The following is a 25520-nucleotide window of genomic DNA, read 5'->3' on the forward strand; positions in this document are numbered from 1 at the left end:
GTAAATATATATTTTTAGAATTTGCTGTTTTATATATGTATTTACTTATTTTAAATATTTCCAGATACTGATAATGCTCTTCTCATACCTTCACACTTTTTTTGTGTAATTACTTTTCAGTCAGCTTAAGACATTTCATATTCAGGTCACAATATTCATTACCTTAACCATCTTGGATACTTGGCCAGTCTTATCAAACCATGAATAACCCAGTTTTCAAAGTTTGCTCTAGATTCCCTGCCCTGGTTTATTCTAAGACAAGTAGAGAATGGGGGTTTTATGAGTTAAGAGCCTTACTCACCTCACTGAGTTAATAAACCCTTATTGAGTAACTCTAAGTGGACAGTAAAGAAAGGAAAAAATGTTGACCCAGTTATTTGGAGCCGACAGACATACTCAAATAATTAAAAGACAGTACAGACTATGACAAAGTGCTTTGAGCACTAAGGTTGCAGGGAGAGCTAAGATGGAGGAACTTAGGAAAGTCACCATGGAAGGGGTTGGCTTTTGAATAAGAATTCAAAGTATGGACAAATATTGGATGGATGGATGGATGGAGATGAGAGGGGAAAACAGTCCAAATGTGTAAGAAATATGGTGAGCAAAGCAACAATCAGGGGGATGGCTTTTATTAGGAAGAGTCATTTCCCTCTAAACCTAATAGGGATAGACTTTGAGGTCTTTCCTATCCTTTTTTCAGGGCCTGAATTTTAGAAGCCCCAGGCTGATAGCTCAGTATTTTTTTAAAGATGGGACTTCCTGGATGCTCTTTTATTTCCTTGGGGGAGGGTCTGAAGGAATGGTGGTTTTGGAAAACTATAGTAGTTGATTTTATGCTTCTTTGTTGCAACCAAGGATCCCAGAGTTGTAGTACTCTTACTACCTTTCAAAAGTTTAAAACAACACTTTCTAGCACTTTACAACTTGACAGAACCTTTCCTAGACAATAGAGATCAAAAGTAGACACAAAATATTTACCAAACTCTGGAGAGCTACTTAAGTTACTAAGCTCCATTCATAGATAGCTTTTTATTTGACAATAAAGTACTTGATGTGGGCTTTAAGTCCAGCTAAATAGACACTATAGAACTAAGTTGTGAGTCTAGTCTTTGTGAGCCTCAGAAAAACAAGAGTCCTACTTCAAGCTGGAATTTAAAATATAGCAAGCAATTTCAGTGGACCTTTTAGGCATGTGTGAGTGGGCACAAAAAGCTGAGTCATGAAGTTTTACTCTTCCTAGTGAATTACCATGAAAGCTTGAAAGAAAAGCACTTTCATTATTTTAAAATAGTAAAAATTGCTTTAGATTATTATGGAAATAACACCAACAAAATGTTTTTATGTATGAATCATGAGCACATACCTACAAACCCCTTAAAATCAAGAAATTGTAACAGGACATTACCTGGCTTTTAAAAAATAAAAGTTAATAGTTTATATAATGTACAGTAGCACCTGAAATGTGTTTTCTTAACAAAATCTTCAGTTAAATAAATTTCTAAGTGCAGTTCATGTTTTAAATTTTTCTTATATCAACAGACCATAAGGTCTACAGTCTTACGTATCTCATTCTAATCTAGATAAAGTGAAAAATATTGGGTAAGATAAATTGAGGGGCTTGGGACACACCAGTCTCTCTTAGGACCTGTTCTACCTTTCTCCATGTAAGAAATGAGGTAGAATAAGATTTGGTAATATCTTACATCCTTTTAAGCTCTAACACCTTTAGATTCTAAGGATACTCTTCTTCTTGTGGCTCTCATTAGGTAATATCAGGGAAAACAACTCTTGTTGGAAGAGTTCCTATTTGTATTTACAAAGCAGTGTTTTGTTTCTCTACAATCCTAACAAAGGTATGAAAGTTATTCTTCGTTCTTTTAAAATCTGCATTTCTGTTGTTTTTGATAAACTTTCCTCCATAAATTAAATAGTGAATTAATTTAATGTTTTCTCTTTTTCCGAATTTGATATTGGACTTCTCAGGTCTTTTTCCAGATTTTCTCTTTGTATTGAGAGTTCAGTTTCCAGCAGTGGACTGGAGACTTGGGTTGTTGTCTCTTTATCTTCTCGTTATTTCCAGTTTCTTCATGTTAGAAATAATTTTAATTCCCCCCCCTTTTTTGATATGAATTAGTTTGTGTCATAAAATATCAATGTATGCATACATTTTTAGAATTCTTACTCATATCAACTAGGCCTACTTTTCAAAGCTAAATGCTGTTTTATCAGGACAGAGCTGAGACCTCTTTAAATGCACGCACAAGCTTGCATGGCAGTTAATGTCCAACACAGTTCAAAATGAAATAATGGGGCATATATAATTGGATACCAGGATCTAGAGGGGCCCTCCCTTTTTCTAAAGTTCATAATTATAGTTTGGATTACACTTTGTTGAAGATTTAATTTGGTGAATACCAAGGGGATTTTACTGACTATTGATTTAATAAGCAAAATCCTAAGTGCCAGGATTTTTAGGTTTATTGTTTATATATTTATGTTCATATAAACTTCATTTTAAGAAAATTCAATCTGAAAATACATGTTTTGTTAAAGGGTTTGCATTAGAGGTGGGAACTTAGATTTGAGGCTGGGGTTGGGGAGGAGTTAAAAATATTTAGCCAAAGAATCTTAACAGGTGTAAGTTTGAAATGACTCAAAATTTGAAAACATCTTTGGGAGTGAGGGTAGTAGAGTTGTAATAGAGTGTGCTGGTTAAGAACGCAGATTCTGGAACTAGTCTACTTGAATTTATATCTAAGCTCCACAATACAATTCTTGTGTGACCTTGGACGAGTAACCTGTGTGCTTGCTTCCTTGCCTGTAAAATGGAGATATTAACACCTACCTCTTACAGGGTTTTGTGAGGGTGAAATGAATTAAAACATGCTACTTTTTAAAACAATATCAGACAATAGAAGGTGTTCAAGAAATATTGGGTATTTTACTGATTATTTCCACTCTTTCCACATAAAAGTGTGTTTATTCCAATGTAGTTTAATGAAAAAACACACACATTCAAATAGTAAGAAGGAGACCAGGCGGAGTGGTTTACGCTTGTAATGCTAGTGCTTTGGGAAGCTGAGGCGGGTGGACCATCTGAGGTCAGGAGTTCAAGACCAGCCTGTCCAACATGGCAAAACCCTGTCTCTACTAAAAATACAAAAATTAGCTGGGCATGGTGGTGGGCACCTGTAATCCCAGCTACTTGGGAGTTTGAGGCAGGGAGAATCACTTGAAGCTGGGAGGCGGAGGTTGCAGTGAGCTGAGATCACGCCATTGCACTCCAGCCTGGGTGACAGAGTGAGACTCAGTCTCAAAAAAAAAAAAAAAAAAACTAAAAAGGATGGTCTCTATAATGGAGTTGGACTGGCTGAGTACACCTGACAAGGAACTGGAATCCAGGTAAGCAGTCGGGAGCAGATCCCCAGAAATGGGCAATAGGAATGAGTCCAGGTATATCAACAGTCAATATGAATGAGATTTAGTAGGTGTCAAACTGTAGCACATAGGCAGAGTTTAGGGACAGGAAATTTTTGGCAAAGGGCACTGCTTGGTAGAAGTCCAGATCCAATCAGTACCAGGGAGATCTGCATGGCATCAGAGATCTACTGCCATATGCAAAGATGTGAGCTATCAGGTGACCTCAGGGAACAGTGGCAAATGATAGAGGGTCTAAGACTGAGATGTGGGCCCCAGGGTTCAGGCATAGACCTTCAATTGTAAAAGTATTTGAAGTTACCTGGTAGAGAAACAAGAAAGTAAATTAGGCTGCTTGAGAGTGAGTGGAGTAGCTCAGAGTTTAATGATTAAGAAACAGACTTGGGCCGGGCATGGTGGCTCATGCCTGTAATCCCAGCACTTTGGGAGGCCAAAGTGGGTGGATCACCTGAGGTCGGGAGTTAGAGACCAGCCTGACCAACATGGAGAAACCCCTTCTCTACTAAAAATACAAAATTAGCTGGGCGTGGTGGTGCAAGCCTGTAATCCCAGCTACTCGGGAGGCTGAAACACGAGAATCGCTTGAACCTGGGCGGTGGAGGTTGTGGTAAGCCGAGATCACACCATTGCACTCCAGCCTTGGTGACAAAGAGTGAAACTCTGTCCCCCAAAAAAAGAAGCTGGGCGCAGTAGCTCACGTCTGTAATCCTAGCACTTTCGGAGGCCAAGGCAGGTGGATCACAAGGTCAGGAGATCGAGACCATCCTGGCCAACAGCGTGAACCCTCATCTCTACTAAATATACAAAAATTAGCTGGGCATGGTGTCACGTGCCTGTAGTCCCAGCTACTTGGGAGGCAGAGGCAGGAGAATCACTTGAACCCAGAAAGTGGAGATTACAGTGAGCTGAGATCACGCCACTGCACTCCAGCCTGGGGACAGAGTGAGACTCTGTCCCCAAAACAACAACAAAAAACAGGCTTAGCATGGTTTGGCTTTGTGTCTCCATCCAAATCTCATATTGTGATCTCAAGTGTTGGAGGTGGGGTCTGGCAGGAGTTGACTGGATCATGAGGGTGGTTTCTAATAGGTGAGTCCCATCTCCCTAGTGCTGTCTCATGATAGAGTTCTCACAAGATCTTGTTGGTTAAGTGTATATGTAGCACCTCCTCCTTCACTCACTTGCTCTGCTGCCACCATGTGAAGATGTGCTTGCTTCCCCTTTACCCTTCTGCCATGATTGTAAGTTTCCTGAAGCCTCTCCAGCCAAGCTTCCTGTACAGCCTGTGGAACTGTGGTAAATTAAACCGCTTTTCTTTATAGATTACCTAGTCTCAGGTAGGTCTTTACATCAGTGTCAGAACAAACTAATACACAAGACTCAAATGAAAGTCAAACATCAGAGTGGGAACAACAGCAAGACTGACTTGATGCTGAGATGCTAAACTAACTTATTAGGGTTTCTCATAATCCAAGGGTCCCAGAGCCTGGCATGAACCTGCAAGGTGTGGGTTCGGTGGTCTCCAACGTGAGTAGAATAGCAGAAATGCAGCATATATGTACACATGGCAAGAAACCCACTCACCTGAGAAAGTGGCTTTTTTTTTTTTTTTCATTTTTTTCATTTTTTTTCAGACTGAGTCTGGCTCTGTTGCCCAGGCTGGAGTGCAGTGGCACGCCATCTCAGCTCACTGCAACCTCTGCCTCCCAGGTTCCAGCAATTCTCCTGCCTTAGCCTTCCAAGTAGCTGGGATTACAGGCGCCCACCACCACGCCTGGCTAATTTTTGTATTTTTAATACGGATGGGGTTTAGTAGGAATGTTGGCCAGGCTGGTCTTGAACTCCTGACCTCAAGTGATCCACCTGCCTTGGCCTCTCAAATTACTGGGATTACAGGCGTGAGCTACCACACCTGGCCCTGAGCAAGTGGCTTTTAAGTCCACCCTTGCTTAAGTAAAAATATATTCCATAGTATTTTGATTTAGTAACTGCTTTAACAGTGTTTCCGCTATGATGGAAGCAGTAGACCCACTGCATATTTAATTTGTTGTTGTCCTTCATTATGATTCTTCAGTTTTACAAAGAAATTTTTGTTCATCTGATGTGATAAGAATGTTCGTATTTTTCTTGCTTTAGATTTCCTTGGAAACACTGATAGGGTAGTTGGCAAAGGTCCTGCCATTGTGGAAAACCAGAATTTTGCATTGTACTTGTGTATATCAGATGTCTTGTTCAGGTTAGTGTTTTGACGATTTGTTATTTCTGAAGAGCTGACATGAATTCTACAAAGGTGTGCTATCTATTCACGCTGTTGATGGTAAAATGCTTTCAAAAATAGATATTAGGATGGAAATTCCATTGGAACAGTATATGTGTTAGTTTCCTAGAACTCCTGTAACAAAGTACTGCAATTCCAGTGGCTAAAAACAACAGATCTGTTCTCTTACAGTTCTGGAGGCCAGAGGTCCAAAATCAAGGTGTTGGCAGGATTGGTTCTTTCTGAGGGGTCTGAGGGAAAAATCTGTTCCATGCCCCTCCCCGGGCTTCTTGTGGTTCCCAGCTTGCAGCTTGGTCCCTAGGCTTGTGCTGCATCAGTTCAATCTCTACCCTGTCATCACAGGGCTTTTTTCTTCCTGTGTGTCTTCTCTGTTACTCTGTATCCAAATCTCTTTCACTTTCCTCTTATAAAGATACCCGTCATTGGATTTAGTACTCACCCTAATCCAGTATGATCTCATCTTAATTTGATCTACAAACCGTATTTTCAAATAGGCCACATTCTGAGCTTGTGGGGACATGAATTTTTAGGGAAGACACTATTCAACCAGTATAGTATGGTAGTATGGCTGAATGTCAATCTCTAGATCTAAAAGATGATTCATTTGAAAAAGCCAGTTTTCGACAAATCCATTTTGAGAAACAGATATCTGAGATTGATAAAAATCTCTTTTTGTGAACTTCCACTTAAAACCATTAACCAATTGCTGAAGTGGCAGGTTATAACCAAAAAGTATTTTTGAAAGTAATTTTCAGGTACCATTATCTGCGCTTAATAAGATGCATTTTCGTGGCACAATATTAGGCATTTCATAAAGAAAACAGATCAAGTTTTGATGATCTTGAAATATTCCTTAGCAGCCAAAATCTGAAGGCAGAAACACCTCCTTCAAATCAGACTGCTTTGCAGTTACAGTGTGTTGAGTTACCTACAGCTTTTGGATTGACTTTTGCAGCTGTATTTTATAAGTTATGAAAGCCAAAAGTCTTTAGCTTGAATATCTGAAATAGTATATCAAAATGAACTCTTGGTATTTATACCCTATGGTTCTTTAATTTTTTTGTGTGTATTTTCCTCCAATTTTTAAAATAAGGAACTTTGTCTCATTTTTTTGTGCCTTTCCATCCCTTCCTTTCCGCCACCATGGCATGTCACAATGACTATATTAGGAATGGAACCCAGAAATATGGTCCATGGTAATGAATCGATTTCCTAGACTGGAGTTTTCAGTGCATATTTATTTTGCAGACTCAGCTCAATTTTAATAATAAGCTTTGTTGGATTATTTGCATTTCTTCAGTTAAAATCTAATTTCTTTCTTTCTTTTCTTTCTTTTCCTTCCTTCCTTCCTTCCTTCCTTCCTTCCTTCCTTCCTTCCTTCCTTCCTTCCTTCCTTCCTTCCTTCCTTCCTTCCTTCCTTCCTTCTTTCTTTCTTTCTTTCTTTCTTCCTTTCTTTCCTTTCTTTCCTTTCTTTCCTTTCTTTCCTTTCTTTTTTGAGACGGAGTCTTGCTCTGTCGCCCGGGCTGGAGTGCAGTGGCCGGATGCCAGCTCACTGCAAGCTCCGCCTCCCGGGTTCACGCCCTTCTCCTGCCTCAGCCTCTGGAGTAGCTGGGACTACAGGCGCCCGCCACCTCGCCCGGCTAGTTTTTTGTATTTTTTTAGTAGAGACGGGGTTTCACCATGTTAGCCAGGTCTTGATCTCCTGACCTCGTGATCCGCCCACCTCGGCCTCCCAAAGTGCTGGGATTACAGGCTTGAGCCACCGCGCCCGGCCAAAATCTAATTTCATCTTGTGAAATAGGTAGATGTAAGATTGAAATTTGGGGAAGTTAAATTTCCTGTATTATTTGATTTGAATATTCATTTTAGGAAAGATTCACTGAGATTTGTAGAGTTGGGTATGCAGTAAAGTACAAAGTATGTGAGAGTTGATGTTTCTTTTTTTTTTTTTTTTTTTTGAGACGGAGTCTCGCTCTGTCGCCCAGGCTGGAGTGCAGTGGCCGGATCTCAGCTCACTGCAAGCTCCGCCTCCCGGGTTTTACGCCATTCTCCTGCCTCAGCCTCCCAAGTAGCTGGGACTACAGGCACCCGCCAACTCGCCCGGCTAGTTTTTTTTTTGTATTTTTTAGTAGAGACGGGGTTTCGCCGTGTTAGCCAGGATGGTCTCGATCTCCTGACCTCGCGATCCACCCGTCTCGGCCTCCCAAAGTGCTGGGATTACAGGCTTGAGCCACCGCGCCCGGCCTGATGTTTCTTTAAAAAAAAAAAAAAAAAATACTTTTTGCCTGGAAAGACTACCAAGTAAGAGTGAAAGACTTAAGGTATCTCCTGAAATTGAGAGCAATGACTGTTTATTTAAAAATAATAATTTCTGGTGATTCCTCTTTTTAAAACCTCTCATTTATCATGAGCTGTCAAGTTCTGAATAGTTTCCTGGATCTCAATTTTAAAATTTCCTCTAATAGCAGGGAACCCAACAGAAACTAAATGTCTAAGACGCACATCCAAGTAATCAATCCACTAGTCTCTGTCAGCTTTCTCTAAGGAGGGGGTGGGGCTGTGGAGTGGGGAACCCTTCTTTTGTTTTCTCAACCATTTTCCAAAACTCCATATTGAAGACAAATGGTGACTAAGGGAATGTATATAGAATGTTCATCATATTTTGTAGAAAGGGGAGTAAAGGTGCACCAAGGCCATGTGTCTTTGGATTCTGTAAGATACTTGAGGGATTGCCTTTTTGTGGTTGATTGTTTTACTCATTTTATAGGAATATATATATATATATGTACACACATATAATGTATATATGATATATGTTTATAATATATGTGATATATGTATAAAATCAGTTTCATATTTACTTTTCCAAATGGTTTATGTTGGGAACAAGTCAAGTTAATGTTAGATAATGATTAATGATTGAGTTTGGACTTGAAGAAATACTTTCTCTGAACTTCCTATACATGTTTTCAGCTTTGTAACCCTGTCCCTTGTATGGCCATTGTAATTGGTAAATTTGACCTCATTTTAATAAAAATTTTTGTTTCAAGTTACCAATGAATGTTATTTTCACCTCTACCAATGTCTAAGCAAGTAACTCTCTTCCTCTCCCAAACCCCACCATCACCTCAAGTACAGAAATCTGTTTGCCTAGGCTGGGCGTGGTGGCTCACACCTGTAATCCCAGCACTTTGGGAGGCCGAGACGGGCGGATCACGAGGTCAGGAGATCGAGACCATCCTGGCTAACATGGTGAAACCCCGTCTCTACTAAAAATACAAAAAATGAGGTGGTGGCGGGTGCCTGTAGTCCCAGATACTCGGGAGGCTGAGGCAGGAGAATGGCGTAAACCTGGGAAGTGGAGCTTGCAGTGAGCCGAGATGGCGCCACTGCACTCCAGCCTGGGTGACAGTGTGAGACTCTGTCTCAAAAAAAAAAAAAAAAGAAAGCTGTTTGTCTCACTGTTCCTTGTAACAGGTAATGTAGATCAATAAAATATCCTTCATCAAGTATTGGTACTTTAGCGATACAGAGGTTAGATTGATCCTCAGCATTGTCCAATTCTGTCTTTAGTCTTTGAGTCACCCTGTTGAATGATTATGTTGACACAACAAGCACCTACTTGACTTTTTTGGCAGACAGAGTCTCACTCTGTCACCCAGGCTGGAGTGCAGTGGCGTGATCTCAGCTCACGGCACCCTTCGCCTCCTGGGTTCAAGCGATTCTTATGCTTCGGCCTCCGAGTAGCTGGGACTATAAGCATGTACCACCACGCCCTGCTAATGTTTTGTACTTTTAGTAGAGATGGGGTTTCACCATGTTGCCAAGGCTTATCTTGAACTCCTGAGCTCAGGCAGTCCGCCTACTTTGACCTTCCAAAGTGCTGGGATTACAGGCGTGAGCCACTGTGCCCAGCCCCTACTCAACGTTTTTTTACTTACTGTTCTGCACTTACATTATGAACAATGTATGTGTTATGACTACATCTAACTGCTTTGTTTCAATTGTACAGTCACAGGGAAAGTCAAGTTTGTTAAGAGTTTATATTAATTAGTATCATATTTTTATTTATAAAACATTAAATACAGAACATTTAGTACCACAGTGGGTTGCTGTTACTATTTTGTTGTTGTTGTGGGGGTTTTTTCCCTTGGCTTTAAGTTGGATTTTAAACTAAGGCTCAGTCCTAACTTTTACTAAACAACTACAGATTTATTGTTTCCTGGACTTTATGTTGAGGTTTAGAATTTAGTCTCATTTTAAAGATAACAGAAGTCATTTCAAAAGAACTAAAAGGAGGTTCAGAAATTTAAGAATGATATGGATCAATCTGACAATTCCGGGAATAGGCCAGAGAGGTAAGTAGGTTTCCGCATGTGTAGGTTTGATAGCCATGGAAGACTTTGTGCAAATTTTATTGCTACTTTTAGAATATTTACTATTTCCACTTTGTGTTGAATATTGTGATATAATATTTTCAGCCCCCTCCCCCCAAATAAAGGCAGTGATCTAATGGCTAGATATATCTCTAGGATATGATAGTCCTTTGAGCCATCTCATCTTTTTTGGCTAACTCCACCATGCCTGTCAAGATCTATAACCATGAGGAATTTCCTTATTTGTGAAGAACCTTTGGTAATCTGAGACAAATTATTAAACCTCAGTTTTTGTTTTTTTCTTTTTTTTTCTTTTCTTTTCTTTTTTTTTTTTTTTTTTTTTTTGAGACGGAGTCTCGCTCTGTCGCCCAGGCTGGAGTGCAGTGGCCGGATCTCAGCTCACTGCAAGCTCCGCCTCCTGGGTTTACGCCATTCTCCTGCCTCAGTCTCCCGAGTAGCTGGGACTACAGGCGCCTGCCAACTCGCCCGGCTAGTTTTTTGTATTTTTTTTTTAGTAGAGACGGGGTTTCACCTTGTTAGCCAGGATGGTCTCGATCTCCTGACCTCGTGATCCGCCCGTCTCGGCCTTCCAAAGTGCTGGGATTACAGGCTTGAGCCACCGCACCCGGCCTAAACCTCAGTTTTTATACTACAAGACTACAGAAACTAAAACAGCATGGTACTGGTTCAAAAACAGACACATAGACCAATGGAACAGGTTAGAGAACCGAGAAATAAAGCCACACACCTACAACCGTCTGATCTTTGACAGAGTCAACAATAACAAGCAATGGGGAAAGGATTCCCCATTCAATAAATGGTGCTGGGATAATTGACTAGCCATCATATGCAGAAGATTGAAACTGGACCCCTTCCTTTCACCATATACAAAATTCAACTCAAGATGGATCAAAGACTTACATGTGAGACCTAAAACTATAAACTCTAGGAGAAAACCTGGATTTCACGATGAAGTCTCCAAAAGCAATTGCGAACAAACAAAAACTAGTACGTCGTAATTAGACTTCTGCACGGCAAAGTAAACTGTCAACATAGAAAACAGACAACCTGCAGAATGGTAGAAAATATTTACAAACTGTACATCCAAAACTATACATCTGGATATAATATCCAGAGTTTATAAGGAACTTAACCCAACAGGTAAACAACCCCGTAAAAAAAATAGTCAAAGGACATGAACCTCCACTTCTCAGAAGACATACACACAGCCAACACGCATATGGAAAAATACTCAACATTGCTAATCATCAGGGAAGTGCAAATCAAAACCACAGGGAGATACCTTCTCATACCAGTCAGGATGACTGTTACTAAAATGTCAGAAAATAACATGTTGGCGAGGTTGTGGAGAAAAGGGAACACTTATACACTGCTGTGCAGCCAGCGCGAAGGTTTCTCACAGAATTTAAAACAGAACTACCATTCGACCCAGCAATCCCATTACTGGTTATATACCCAAAGGGATATAAATTATTCTACCAAAAAGACACAAGTACATTCATTGCAGCATTATCCACAATAGCAAAGACATGGAATCAACTACCTAGATATCCATAACAGTTGTCTGGATGAAGAAAATTTGGTACATATATACCATGGAATAATATGCAACCGTTAAAAAAAAAATGGAATCTTGTCCTTTGCAGCAACGTTGATGCAGCTGGAGGCCATTACCCTAAGCATTATTAACACAGGAACAGAAAACCAAATACTGCATGTTCTCACCTGTAATGGTAACTAAACATTGAATACACATGGACACAAAGGTGGGAACAATAGACACTGGGCCTACTTGAATGGGGAGGGTAGGAGGAGGGTGAAGGTGAAGGTGGAAAAACTACCTATCGGGTCCTTTGCTCACTTACTTGGCTTATGAAATCATTTGTACACCAAACCCCAATGACATACAATTTACCCATGTAACAGAGCTGCTCATGTACCCCCTGAACCTAACATAAAAGGTGTGGGGAAACAGTATGTTGTATACTTTAAAGAACTACAATTTATTTTTAAAACTAAAAAAAAAAATCCTCAGTTTTCTTATCTATAAAGTTGGGGATACTGGTCACCTTTTCATAGAGATGTGAAGGATTTTTCTTGGAGGTTGGGGGCACAGAGTCTTACTCTGTCACCCATGCTGGTGTGTAGTGGTGCAATCTTGGCTTACTGCAACCTCCACCTCCTGGGTTCAAGCAATTCTCCTGCTCCAGCCTCTGGCTGGGATTGCAGACGCATGCCACCATGCCCGGCTAATTTTTGCATTTTTAGTAGAGATGGGGTTTCACCATATTTGCCAGGCTGGTCTCCCAACTCCTGACCTCAAGTGATCCGCCCACCTTGACCTCCCAAAGTGCTGGAATTACAGGCATGAGCCACCACACCTGGCCAGAGTTGTAAAGGATATTAAATGAGATAACCTGTGTAGAGCATAGTACCTGGAATTCTGTGATTGCTTTAAAATGTTTCATTAAATTACTGATTTTGTAGTTTAGACACGTTTATGTATACATGCATTTCTATTTAGTATCTATCTTAGAACAATTTTAATTACCACTCATTCAGTTGATGTTTTATACTTAACTCTTTAGGTCCCAACAGAGTCTTTTTCTGAGGTTTTCTTTGTTTCATAATAAAGCCCTCAATTCTTTTAATATGATGCTAAATTAGCTTTAGAAACAAAAGTAAAACTTAAATACAATTTATTCTTACCCAGAGCACAATCAATGTAATTTTGTCAATAGCTTCTAATTAAGACATAGCGGTCATCTGTCAGGTAAAGAGTTAGGACTTTCTAGATACTGATCAGTAGCCAACATAGTCTCCTTCTCAGATGGACTTGAGCCAGTTTAACGGTCCTTACCTTGTGTGTAGTTCCTTTTTGTTTGGAACTCAAAAGTTGTGTGGAATGTTCCATGATATTTTATTATACCATTTATCTGCCTGCCTCATCGACTTCTTGGTCTGCCCATCTCTTAATAGTCTTTGTCTTTATGCATCTTATTTATATGTTTTGGCAAAGATACCAAGTGTCTTTATGGCGTGTGGATGTGTGTATGTATGTATGAAAAATATAACGTTATATGAATGTGGTCTTTCCCTCTATCTCAAAATCTTATTGTACTGTACTCGCCTATTTTTGAACAGTGGTTGACCACAGGTAACTGAAACTGCAGTTAAGGAGGGGAATACCACATTGATAAAATGTTAATGGGTACTTTTTAATATTTAATGATGTAGTTACTTAAAACTTGTCCCTTTGGTATTTAGGTCAAATAAACCACCATTATACAACTACCCCACTTGTACATCTATTTTTCTGTGCATGCTAGGCAAATGGACCATTAAGTCTGTTACAAGCACTAGAGTTTTAGCCCTTCTTACATACATAAACATGGTGTGATAGGCCTGTTTTCTTTCTTAAATTTCATTGAAGGAGTAAACTTTGATTATGGGGCAATCTGGATGACATGGTAATGCTAATAAACATCATCATTATGATTTTATAATATGATATTTGAGCAATGTAACTTTAGAAAAGTCACTCAACACCACTGAGTATAGTTTCCTCTCTGTAAAAAGTAATCGTTGAATCTAGTCTGAAATATTTCAAGAGAAGCTCATATAAAATCAATAGCCTTTTAGGAATAAGATCCTAGTGCTTTGTGGGATAATTAAATTTTTCTCCATTTGCGCACTTAGTGCCATCTGTATTACTCAGTGCTGTTCAATGCCATGCCATGTTCATTTGAGTTTTTTTCTCCCATTTTTCTTCATTTTTATCTATGTCTGCTTCAAGTTTTCAGATCTGTCAATTTCCATGTCAGTTGTGTATAAAATTTTGGCTAGCATTTAAAAGTAGCTCATGTCTTCTGAACTTAAAATGAAGAAAATTTCACTAGTTGATCTAAGGATGGTAGCTTGTCATAGTTTGTGTAGGGTCTAAGTTGTTTTCTAGAACTTCAAATAACTTTACAATTTCATAGTAACTTTCATCAAGAAAAACTAAACTAGCATTTGTTGTTTTGTTTTTTAACCAAATATGCTGCTTTGAAGTCTTGGCATATCTTTGATTATTCTTTTAAGTGTGAAACAATAGGTCTGGTACTTGAAAGTACAAGCATCTCTTTGCTTATTCTAGAGAAAGCTGTTCAAACTGCCGAGAATGTTAAGTTTGGAAAGATTTTTTTATAGGTAGTAACTTCTTTTCAAAAGATTGTTTTTACTATTCCCAGCTTAGAAATAATGCAAACCAGATTTATTTGGAAGGAGTTGTGATATAGTAAAGTAACTTAATTCAGCCCCCATTTATGGAGCTCTCTCCCACTGTGAGGACTTACAAGATAGTCCCCATTCCCAAGCTTACAAGGTGGTCAGTGGCTTCTCAGGTTGGATTTTTAAAATAACCATTTTATGGAGATAATTCACATACCATGCAATTTGCCCATATAAAATATATAATTCAGTGGTTTTTAATATAGTCACAGAGTTGTACAGCTATCACCACAATAATTTTAGAACATGTTCATTTTCCCATAGCACTAGACAGCTACTAATCTGTTTTCTACCTCTATAGGTTTGCCTCTTGTAAACATTTCATATAAATGGAATCATACAATATGTGGTCCTTGGTGACTAGCCTCTTTCACTTACAATGTTTCAAGGTTCATACATGTCGAAGCACATGTCAGTATTCCATTTCCTTTTATTGCCGTGTAATATTCCACTTTCTGGATTACCATATGACAAAACGCTTTGTGTTTATCAGTTGATAGATGTTTGGGTTGTTTCTACTTTTTGCTATTAATGAAAAAATATGCTATAATTATATAATAGTCAAATACTGGAAATAACTAACCAGTCATCTTTCGGTGGGCGAATGATTAAACAAATGATACAGCCATACCATAGAATAGCATTCAACAGTGAAAAGGAACAAATTATTGATACGACAGCCTCTGTAAATCTTCAGTAAGTGATGCTGAGTGAAAAAAGCCAATCCCCAAAGGTTTTCTATATTGCATATTTTCATTTGTATAGTATTCTTTTTTTTTTTTTTTTGTGAGACTGTCGTCCAGGCTGGAGTGCAGTGGCGCGATCTCGGCTCACTGCAACCTCCGCCTCCCGGGTCCACACCATTCTCCTGCCTCAGCCTCCCGAATAGCTGGGACTACAGGCTATAATCCCAGTCAGTAATCCCAGCACTTTGGGAGGCCGAGACGGGCGGATCATGAGGTCAGGAGATCGAGACCATCCTGGCTAACACGGTGAAACCCCATCTCTACTAAAAAATAAAACTAGCCGGGCGAGGTGGCGGGCGCCTGTAGTCCCAGCTACTTGGGAGACTGGGGCAGGAGAATGGCATAAACCCGGGCAGCGGAGCTTGCAGTGAGCTGAGATCTGGCCACTGCACTCCAGCCTGGATGACAGAGCGAGACTGCGTCTCAAAAAAAAAAAAAAAAGAAAAAAAAAAAATTCTTTGGTGAGGAAAGAACATGCTGTACTATAAAATTCAGGAGGGCCCTGAAAATTGTATTAATATTTTCCTTTGTGTTGAGATTCGATTTGTTTTATGTTGGATTAATGTTTATGTATATGTTTTGGATTTTTGCTTTGTTTTGAAATGATTTCAGACTTACAAAAGGGTTAGCAAAAATAGTGAAAGAATTCCTGTTTGTCCTTTACCCAGATTCCCTAAATGATAATATCTTCCATAACCACGTTGTAATTATCAGTTTCAGGAAATTAACATTGATGTAAATACTATTATCAAATTTACAGATTCTATTTAAATTTCACCAATTGTCTACTAATGTCCTTTTCCTGGTCTAGGATCTGATCCAAGATTACATGTTGCCTTTAATTGTCACGTCTTAGTCTCTTTTGTCTTTTTTAATCTGGAGCAGTTCCTTAGTCTTTCTTTTTCTTTTCTTTTCTTTTTTTTTGAGACAGAGTCTCGCTCTGCTGGAGTGCAGTGGCACGATCTCGGCTCACTGCAAGCTCCGCCTCCTGGGTTCACGCCTTTCTCCTGCCTCAGCCTGCCGAGTAGCTGGGACTACAGGCGCCCGCCACCACGCCCAGCTAATTTTTTTTGTATTTTTAGTAGAGACGGGGTTTCACTGTGTTAGCCAGGATGGTCTTGATCTCCTGACCTCATGATCCGCCCGCCTTGACCTCCCAAAGTGCTGGGATTACAGGCGTGAGCCACCGCGCCCAGCCTTGACATGATTGAAGAGTACTGGCCAGTTTTGTAGAATGATCCTCAATTTAAGGCACAGTCAATTGATTTGATTCAGAGTAACATAGTCTTCTGCAGTTCTGCTTTGAAATGGTTGAATATACTGAAACATTGCAGAAATATTCTTACCTATGAATAATAATCCTCGGGGTTAGATGGTAGAGGGACTGGATAGAAATGTAATCATTGGCAGTATCTTTAAGTGGCTCTGTGTTTACAGTATCTGTTTTATAGGTGCTTATTTTCAAAAATCCTCCCCAAAAAATGTGCTTTTAGATATATAATTCACAGAGTCATAAACAGTCCTTTGTAATATCCTCAGAGAGCTTGAAAATGTTTTTATCTTTCTGCAGTGCTGACATTGATATGTTTTAAATGGGTAGACATTGTGCTATTTGCAAAGCCTTCTATCTAAACTAAGCAGATAATTGTAACATTTTATGTGTGACTGGCTAAAGTTCTTTTAACACCCATATTTCTTAAAGCAAATTGTAAACTATTTTTGCATGAATACAGATTTTTTTTTTTTTTTTTTGAGATGGAGTCTCACTCTGGAGTGCGATGGCATGATCTCAGCTCACTGCAACCTCCGCCTCCCGGGTTCAAGCGATTCTCCTACCTCGCCTCAGCCTCCCAAGTGGCTGGGATTACAGGCACCTGTCACCACGCCCGACTAATTTTTTTTGTATTTTTAGTAAATGCGGTCTTTCACTATGTTGGCCAGGCTGGTCTCGAACTCCTGACCTCGTGATCTGCCCGCCTTGGCCTCCCACAGTGCTGGGATTATGGGCACGAGCCACTGTGCCCAACCTGAATACAGAAACTTTTTTGCCTCACCCATCGCCCAGACTGGAATGCAGTGGTGTGATCATGGCTCACTGCAGCCTCAACCTCCTGGGCTCAAGGAATCCTCCCACCTCCACCTGCTGAGTAGCTAGGACTATAGGACTACAGGTGCCTGCCAATGCATATGGCTTTTTTTTTTTTTTTTTAATTTGTTTTGTAGAGACAGGGTTTCACTATGTTGCCCAGGCTGATCTGGAACTCCTGGGCTCAAGTGATCCTCCCACCTCAGTCTCCCAAAATGCTGGGACTATAAGCATGAGCCACCATGCCCAGCCTAAACTCTATTTAAAAAAAAAAATTGCAAAAATGTGATTTACTGTAGGAGTACTATTTTTAAAATATTAACACGTAAAGAAATATGTAATAAGCTACCATATTTCTTCAAAAAAATCAGTCTTACTCTCCTCTCTAGCATATATTCATTTCTCAATTAGCATTTCCTACCCCTTCTCCCTTCCGTTTCCTACCTGACCATAACTTCTAGGGCATTGTTTTTCAAGCTGTGGGTCACAACCCATTAGTGGATCATGAATCAATTTGACTAGTGTTTATTAAAATGAAATAGATTAAAATACAAAATATCGGAATGTACCACGTAGTAAGGGGAAGTATGTCATTAATTTATTTCAGTTATGTATCTTATATATTTGTATGTGAATACAATATCAAATGTTTGAAAGCCACCATTCTGGAGTTTTTCATCTATTTGTATCTTGAACCTAATGTTTTTTAAACATGCATGTTGAATAGTTGTTGCATAAATATTTGCATAAAATTTTTAAAACTAGAATTTTGTATATACATGATACTTTCTTTTCTTTTTTTTTAAATCAGTGTTGACCAGGTTGGCTTCAGATGTGTAGCCTCGCCTCCCGGAGTGCCAGGGCAATCGGCCTGGGCCACCGCGGCTCCCAACATGATACTTTGTTTCTAATCTGCATGGCCAAAGGCTACATCAGAGGGAAACCCTTAGTGTTCACAAGTTTTATAACTACTTTTTAAAAATTTGTTCTTTGAAGCATTTTCAAAGAATGTTATTGAAGACCATTTTTTTCCTAATGTAATTCATACTGATTTATACTAGTTCCTATTACTCTGAAATACTTAGAAAGTATGCCTTTGCATATGTGGTATTAAAAATAAGAGTTGAGGGCTAGGCACAAAAGCTCATGTCCTGTAATCTTACCACTTTGGGAGGCCAAGGCAGGAGGATCACTTCAGCCCAGCTGGGCACAGTGGCTCATGCCTGTAATCCCAACACTTTGGGAGGCCGAGGTGGGCAGATCACGAGGTCAGGAATTCGAGAGCAGCATGGTCAATATGGTGAAACCCCCGTCTCTACTAAAAAAAATTCAAAAATTAGCTGGGCATGGTGGCACACACCTATAGCCCCAACTACTCTGGAGGCTAAGGCAGGAGAATCTCTGGAACCCGGGAGGCACAGGTTGCAGTGAGCAGAGATCACATCACTGCACTCCAGCCTGGGTGACAGAGTGAGACTCCATCTCAAAAAAAAAAAAAAAAAAAAACACACACACACACACAGTTGATGACATTAACATGATTGAACCATAAGTTTCTGTTAGCTCTGAAAGTATCAATTTCCAATCAAGTGTTATAATCTAAGATCTTTTTATAAGAATAAAAAATTGTTCTAATATTTTTGAGAAGCTACTTTTTAAAGTTGCACCTGTTACTCTGAGGGCAAAATGTAAAAGTTCTGCTTGACCCATGTAAATTTTGAATTTAATGAATTTATCATGAATGTCCTTCTTTGTGTTTATTAATGCAGATAACAAGAGTAATCCACAGACTTAAAACATGAGCTCAGATGCCAGCCAAGTCGTGATTACCACTCCCCCTCCTCCCAGCATTCCTCACAAAGAGAGATATTTTGACCGCATCAATGAAAATGACCCAGAATACATTAGAGAGAGGAACATGTCTCCTGATCTACGACAAGACTTCAACATGATGGAGCAGAGGAAACGAGTTACTCAGATCCTGCAAAGTCCTGTGAGTTGAATTAGAAGGCTGTAATTTTTCTCCCTCTTTAGAAATATTATATAATAAGGTAGAAGGTTTCTTAAACTACCCTCAGGTTAAAAGAGGGGTGGAGGAGAGTGGCGACCAGTTGCTTCCAGTCTTTCAAAGGAGAAATGGACATCTAATTTGTGTATTTGATTTGCAGAGCCTTAACGACAAACTAGTATTGTGTTTGGTGGTTTAAATTTTGTGTTTTCTGGGTATAGCACTTTATTAAAGGAGGATAAACGATTTTACTTAATTCAGGGACACCCAATTCAGACTGAATATGTAAAGAGAAGAAAGGCATGACTCAAATCATACGAACCAATAACTAAGTTAGGTATATCCCATGCACTATTTTCTTCTTCCTTTGGGTACCTTGACGCTCAGAGCAGCATAAGACTTAAGGTTTTTGAGGAAGTCTGTGATTTGGCAGCCTAATATTACATACGCCTACTGCAGGCACATGTGCATACACACTAAATTAACTAAATTAAAAGTGGATTATAGGCCAGGCTCAGTGGCTCACATGTGTAATCCCAGCACTTTGGGAAGCCAAGGCAGGAGGATCACTTGAGCACAGGAGTTTGAAACCAGCCTAGGCAGTATAGTGAATCCTTCTCTTTACAAAAAAATTTAAAAATTAACTGGGTGTAGTGGTGTGCACATGTAGTCCCAGCTACTCCTGGGAGGCTGAGGCAGGAAGATCACTTGAGCCCAAAAGGTCAAGGCTGCAGTGAGCCGTGATCATGCCACTGCATTCCAGCCTGGGCAACAGAGTGAGACCTTGTCTCAAAAAAAAAAAAAAAAAAAAAAAAAAAAATTCAACTCAAGCCGAAAATCCTCTCTGCACAGCAATACTCAGACTTTGTGAATCATATTCAAGTGATCTGTTTTCTTACAAAACCTTAGTGGAAATGTATTAATACATGATGGAAAATGAGAGAACAGCCTGATTTGAAATGCAAAATGAATTCGTAACTTTATGCATAATGAAGATCATGCACCCCTAAGACAGAGTTCAGCACACAGACACATGATGCCTAGGTTAGGGCTATATTAGGTTTCCAACTTGGGTGTCAAAGTTAGCACCAAGGCATAGAGCTGCCTGAAGTAGCCCTAGTAAATCATTTTTGTTATGTCCTTGTGAATTTAATCATAGAGGTGAGCTCAGAACCAAAGGGGAATTCAACTCTGAGTAATTAATTCTTCCATATCAGTGGTCTTGGTGAAAGCATAGAAGTACAAGTTATAAGAACAATGTAAGCTTTGAGTAATTTTATTTTTTTATAGTACCCACTTTAAAGAAACTCTTCCCAAATGGAAAGATTCATCAGAAAAGTCATGATGAGAGAGTAAATGTTCAGTGCCTTACTTTATGCAAACTTGAGTGTCTAGGTTTATAAAGACTTGAAGAGCACATTAATTATTTAGATAAAAATAGATTTGTTTCCTTCTCTAAAGAAACCCCATTTTTAAGAACTACCTTACTAGACCGGAAACGGTGGCTCATACCTGTTGTAATCCCAGCACTTTAGGATGCCAAGATGAGAGGATTGTTTGAGATGAGCCTGGGCAACGTAGTAAGACCCAGTCTCTGCAAGAAATTAAAAAATTAGTCGATTGTGGTGGTGTGAGTCTGTAGTCTCATACTTAGGAGGTGAAAGGATTACTTGAGCCCAGTAGATCAAGGCTACAATGAGCTGTGATCACACCACGGCACTGCAGCCTGGGTGACAGAGCAAGACTCTGTCTCAAAAAAATTTTTTAAAGAACTTATCAACCAAAGGATTGTAAAATGATTGTAACAGATAGCATATAGTAACTGAAAGAATGAAGTGAAGTTTCAGTTTGGGTTAAGGTTGTTAAATATTGAGATTTCTTTAGGAAGTATCTGAAAGAGGACCACTGAATTCTAACCGTAGAGTTTAAATGAAAAGTACTAAACTCCATTTTTATGCCAGGGTTTTTGTCTTATAGTTTACCCATTAAACTAAAGGTGCATAATGTTAAGTAGATTAATTTTTTATACTTAGTATTTCTATCTGTAAATTGACTTAAAAGTAACAATTTTACTTATGCCTTGGGGAACTTAATGAAATACTGTGAAAGGGCAAACACATAGTTTATCATTTCCTTATTCACTTAACAAGAGTGATCATTTTCTGCCCAGAGAGGAACAAAGAAGGCTGAGATTTAAAAGAATTAAAAGTTGATATTTTTTTTCCTAGATCTTGGCTAATGAATTTAAAATCTTCTTTGTGAAAGACTTAGGAAAGTGTATACATTTTGTCTTCCTGCCATATTTTAGGACAGTGGCTTTTAAGTTTCTTTTAATGCAACAGAAACTTCACCAAGGGAAATGATGCTTGGTGGCTTGTATTAGTTATCTACTGCTAAAATAACAGATTATTCCAGAATTTAGCAGCTTAAAACAAGCATTCATTATCTCACCATTTCTGTGGGTCAGAAGTTCAGGAGCAGTTTAGCTGGCTCAAGCTCTCTGATGAAGTTGCAGTCAATATGTTAGCCAGGGCTGCTGTCATTTGAAGGCTTTACTGGGGCTGGAGTATCCACTCTGAAGATGGATCACTCACATGCTGTTGGCAAAAGGCCACCATTCCTTGCCACGTGGACCTTTTCTAAAGCTGCTTGAGTGTTCTTCCCCAGAGCAAGGATCCAAGAGAGAGCAGCCTGCAGTGCTGCTTTAGAACTAATCTCAGACATCACACTATCAGTTCTACCATATTTATTAGTTAGAAGTGAGTCATTTAATTCTCCCCATGCTCCAGGGGAGAGAAATTAAGCTCCATCTTTTGAGGAGAGAATTGTCTACTCTCTGGTTACTATTTAGAGACAGGGTCTTACTGTGTTGCTCAGGCTAGTGCACAGTGGCTGTTAACAGGCATAATCATAGCACACAAAATCCTGTGCTCAAGCGATCCTCTTGCCTCACTCAGCCTCTTGAGTAGCTGGGACTACAGGTATGTGCCACCATGCCTGGCAGGTCACAATTTATTTTAAAGGAGCCGCAGTCCTTCCGCTACAATTTATTTTTCTTCCTCCTACATGCAAAATACACTCATCTTCTCCTAGCACCTCCTAAAAAGTCTTATACCACTCCAACATTAGCTTGAATCCAGAATCTCATCTAAATGTGGTCCAGCTACAGATGATCCTCCTCAGGGTGTAGAACCTTAAGTACAGGTCCTGTCAATCTATTGATCTGTGAAATAAAGATTCATGTTGTCTGCTCCCCAGTGGCAGGAGAGGATATCTTATATCGATAGCTGCTATAGGCCGGAGCGGTGGCTCAAGCCTGTAATCCCAGCACTTTGGGAGGCCGAGACGGGCGGATCACGAGGTCAGGAGATCGAGACCATCCTGGCTAACACGGTGAAACCCCGTCTCTACTAAAAAATAAAAAAAAACTAGCCGAGCGAGGTGATGGGCGCCTATAGTCCCAGCTACTTAGGAGGCTGAGGCAGGAGAATGGTGTGAACCCGGGAGGCGGAGCTTGCAGTGAGCTGAAATCCGGCCACTGCACTCCAGCCTGGGCGACAGAGCGAGACTGCTTCTCAAAAAAAAAAAAAAAAAAGATAGCTGCTATAGACGTTCCTCTTCAAAAAGGAGAAAATTGGGAGATACAAAGGAGTCACTGGTCCAAAGCAATTGTAAATCCATCTGGACAAATGTTTGGAAGTTTTTTGGTTAGGACTCAGTCCTGCTGTTTACCAGGACTGAACCTCCCTGGTGCTTGGCTCTGCACACTAGGTTCTTGGTTCCACTGTCTAAATCATCCTCCTTTTTCTTGAAAGGTAGCCTGTGTTTGCCACTTTGTGTTTTTCTTAATCTGCTTTCTTCTTACAGAAGTTTTAGGGGTCCAAAGGCTCCTTTTCCTTTTATACTGTCTTTGTTCTTTCAGCCCAAGCTTACAGTGTTTCTGCTGATATAATTCTTTTAAAAATTTTGTGAGTCTCCTGTAAATATTGGGATTCACTCTGTTAGACAAAATCTATAACCAATAAAGATTAAAATCAGATTTTACTAATTCATGTTTGTAAGCGACAAATTTGTACACCTTCTATTTAAAATTCTCGGTTAATTTAGGTAGAAGGGAAATCAGGAGAGAAATTAATAAAAGCAAAGTATAATACTTTTTTATTAAGCACTTACTATGTGCCAAGCACCTATTATGTGTCTTTAATCCTCAAAGCAATTCAGTTAAAGAAGTATTAAGATGCCTAGGTTACAGATGCATAAACTGAAACTTAGAGACATTAAATAACTTGCTGAAGTTTTACAGCTTAAATGATGTGGTCAGAATTTAAACTCTAAAGCTCACACCTGTAATCACTAGGCTGTACAACTTATAGCATTCAATGACAAAGAACAAATTCTGCCTGTATGTTTTTATATTGTCTTACTTATTTTCAAAGCCTGATGCTCAAGTTAATTCAACACAACCTAGAAGAGTTTGTAATCACAAGACATTTTGATGTAAATGTAAATTTGGATGACAAAAATCACCCCTTTTTGCCTTGAGCTGAGAAAATAACAATTTTTCTTATTCTGGCCCTCAGGTATTACTTATTTCTTGGAATGTCACAACCTTTTTATCATATTTAATTTTTTAAATAAAATATTTATCTTAGAAATCAAATACCACTTGGTAAATTAATTTGGCTTAAAATTTTGTTGCAGTAGAGAAAATCCACAAGTTCTCTTTGTCCGCTGTAGTCGTATATAATGTCTGTGGAGACCTTAAGTTGTAATTTACCCCCTTTTCTCAAAACGAAGTGTCCAGGACAAACTCTTGGAATTAAGTGATGCCTTTTCAAAGTTAAAGAAGCATATAAGTTGAAAAACTAAGCAATAGCACATTGAACACAAGAGATAGTTATTAAATTCTGAATGCATGGATAAACGGATAGTGAATAGCTGGGTGGGCTTTGAAACATTAAACATTTGAATATTGTCCAGTAGTCTCCTACTGAACTTGACTGCTTAATAAGGAAAACAGTTGCTGGGCTTCGTAAGCCTTACCACCATGAGAAGCAGTTTAGACTGGTTGACACAAATGTGCAGTGTTATTCTGAAAAATAACAGGAGTGTATGTGGTGGTAGCCTGGGCACATGACATACTAATAGTTTTTAATAACAGGGCAATTCATACTGCTGCAAACTTATTTTGATGCAAGGAGAAACATCAAAGCCATATACATTTTAGGATATCACTGGAAGTAAGGCCTGAATGTTAACAGTGTTCCTTAATTCAAATAATTGGTCAAAAGTCACCATGATCTATGGTCAGTTGAGAAGTTTAAGATGCAAATATTCTTAACTTTATTTACATTTCTGTTGTACACAGCTTCAAGAAAAATATTCTAACCTTTAACTTTATGTTAATTAAGACTTAGATATAGGAGAAAGACCATCCAGAAGAAAATATGGTTTATTTGTTTTTTCTCCTTTCAGCAGGGCCAGTGGTATTCTATTTCCAAATGAGTACATTTCTTAATGGAGAAATTCTAAGTAAGTTTGTTATGCTCCTAATCCTGCTTTAGGACAGATCTAATAACATAATTATAGGGTGCCTTGGGAGCAGCAAATCTGTAAATCTTTTTTTTTTTTTTTTTACTTTTTGCCCCAATCTTCCTCTCTAGTAATTTTGAGGTAAAATATCCAGATGTGGATATTTAAAATTCATCTCTGATGTCTCCAATATTTATCAGTGTTATTATCTGAGTGTAAGTTAGACATTACTGATAAATCAGCCAACATGGAGTTTTTTGGGTTTTTTTAGCATTAATTGAAATAATTTTATCAGGTGAGGTTTTCTTAAAAACTCAAATTGGTTCTCTTTTCTGTGACTTAAATATTTTATCTCCTGCCACTTTCTCCTGAAAGTTCTGACCTCAGATACAGAGCCTTAAAATGTTATACCTCAAGTGAATTCTACTTTTGGATTATAGTATTCCGGAATATATGAGTACTTAAAGTGTATTCTTAGCCTACATGAATCTCAAATCTCTGAATATTTGACATTTTTAGAAGTTCATTTTTGTCCATACTTTATTAATTCAAAGTTTATAGCCTCACTCCCTTGACATTGATAGATGTATAAAATAAAAGGGTGTGAGATTCAGATAAGGCTTTTGAGGCACCATGTCTCTAACTTAAACATTTTGCTTTTCACCTAGTGATTTTTTTCCCATACTTTTTGGACCCATGTTTGAAGAGCTGTTCAAACTATAATGTTCTGGGGGCAAATTAAGTTTTCAAGTAGAATTTTGTT

General features: G+C 39.0%; 1 protein-coding gene across 8 annotated transcripts in view; it reads left to right on the top strand.

The window, feature by feature from the left end:
- The window catches only part of ADD3 (adducin 3), a 128703-nt gene that overhangs the window by 75403 nt on the left and 27780 nt on the right, over window positions 1-25520 (top strand). For all 8 annotated transcript variants that reach the window (XM_010370314.2, XM_010370318.2, XM_010370315.2 and 5 more), the window contains exon 2: window positions 18987-19210. In XM_010370314.2, coding sequence (XP_010368616.1) covers window positions 19016-19210 — 195 coding nt within the window. In that variant the 5' untranslated portion in view covers window positions 18987-19015. The remainder of the gene's footprint in view (window positions 1-18986; window positions 19211-25520) is intronic.

This window comes from Rhinopithecus roxellana, chromosome 11 (genome assembly GCF_007565055.1).
Source record: "Rhinopithecus roxellana isolate Shanxi Qingling chromosome 11, ASM756505v1, whole genome shotgun sequence".
Classification (NCBI taxonomy): Eukaryota; Metazoa; Chordata; class Mammalia; order Primates; family Cercopithecidae; genus Rhinopithecus; species Rhinopithecus roxellana.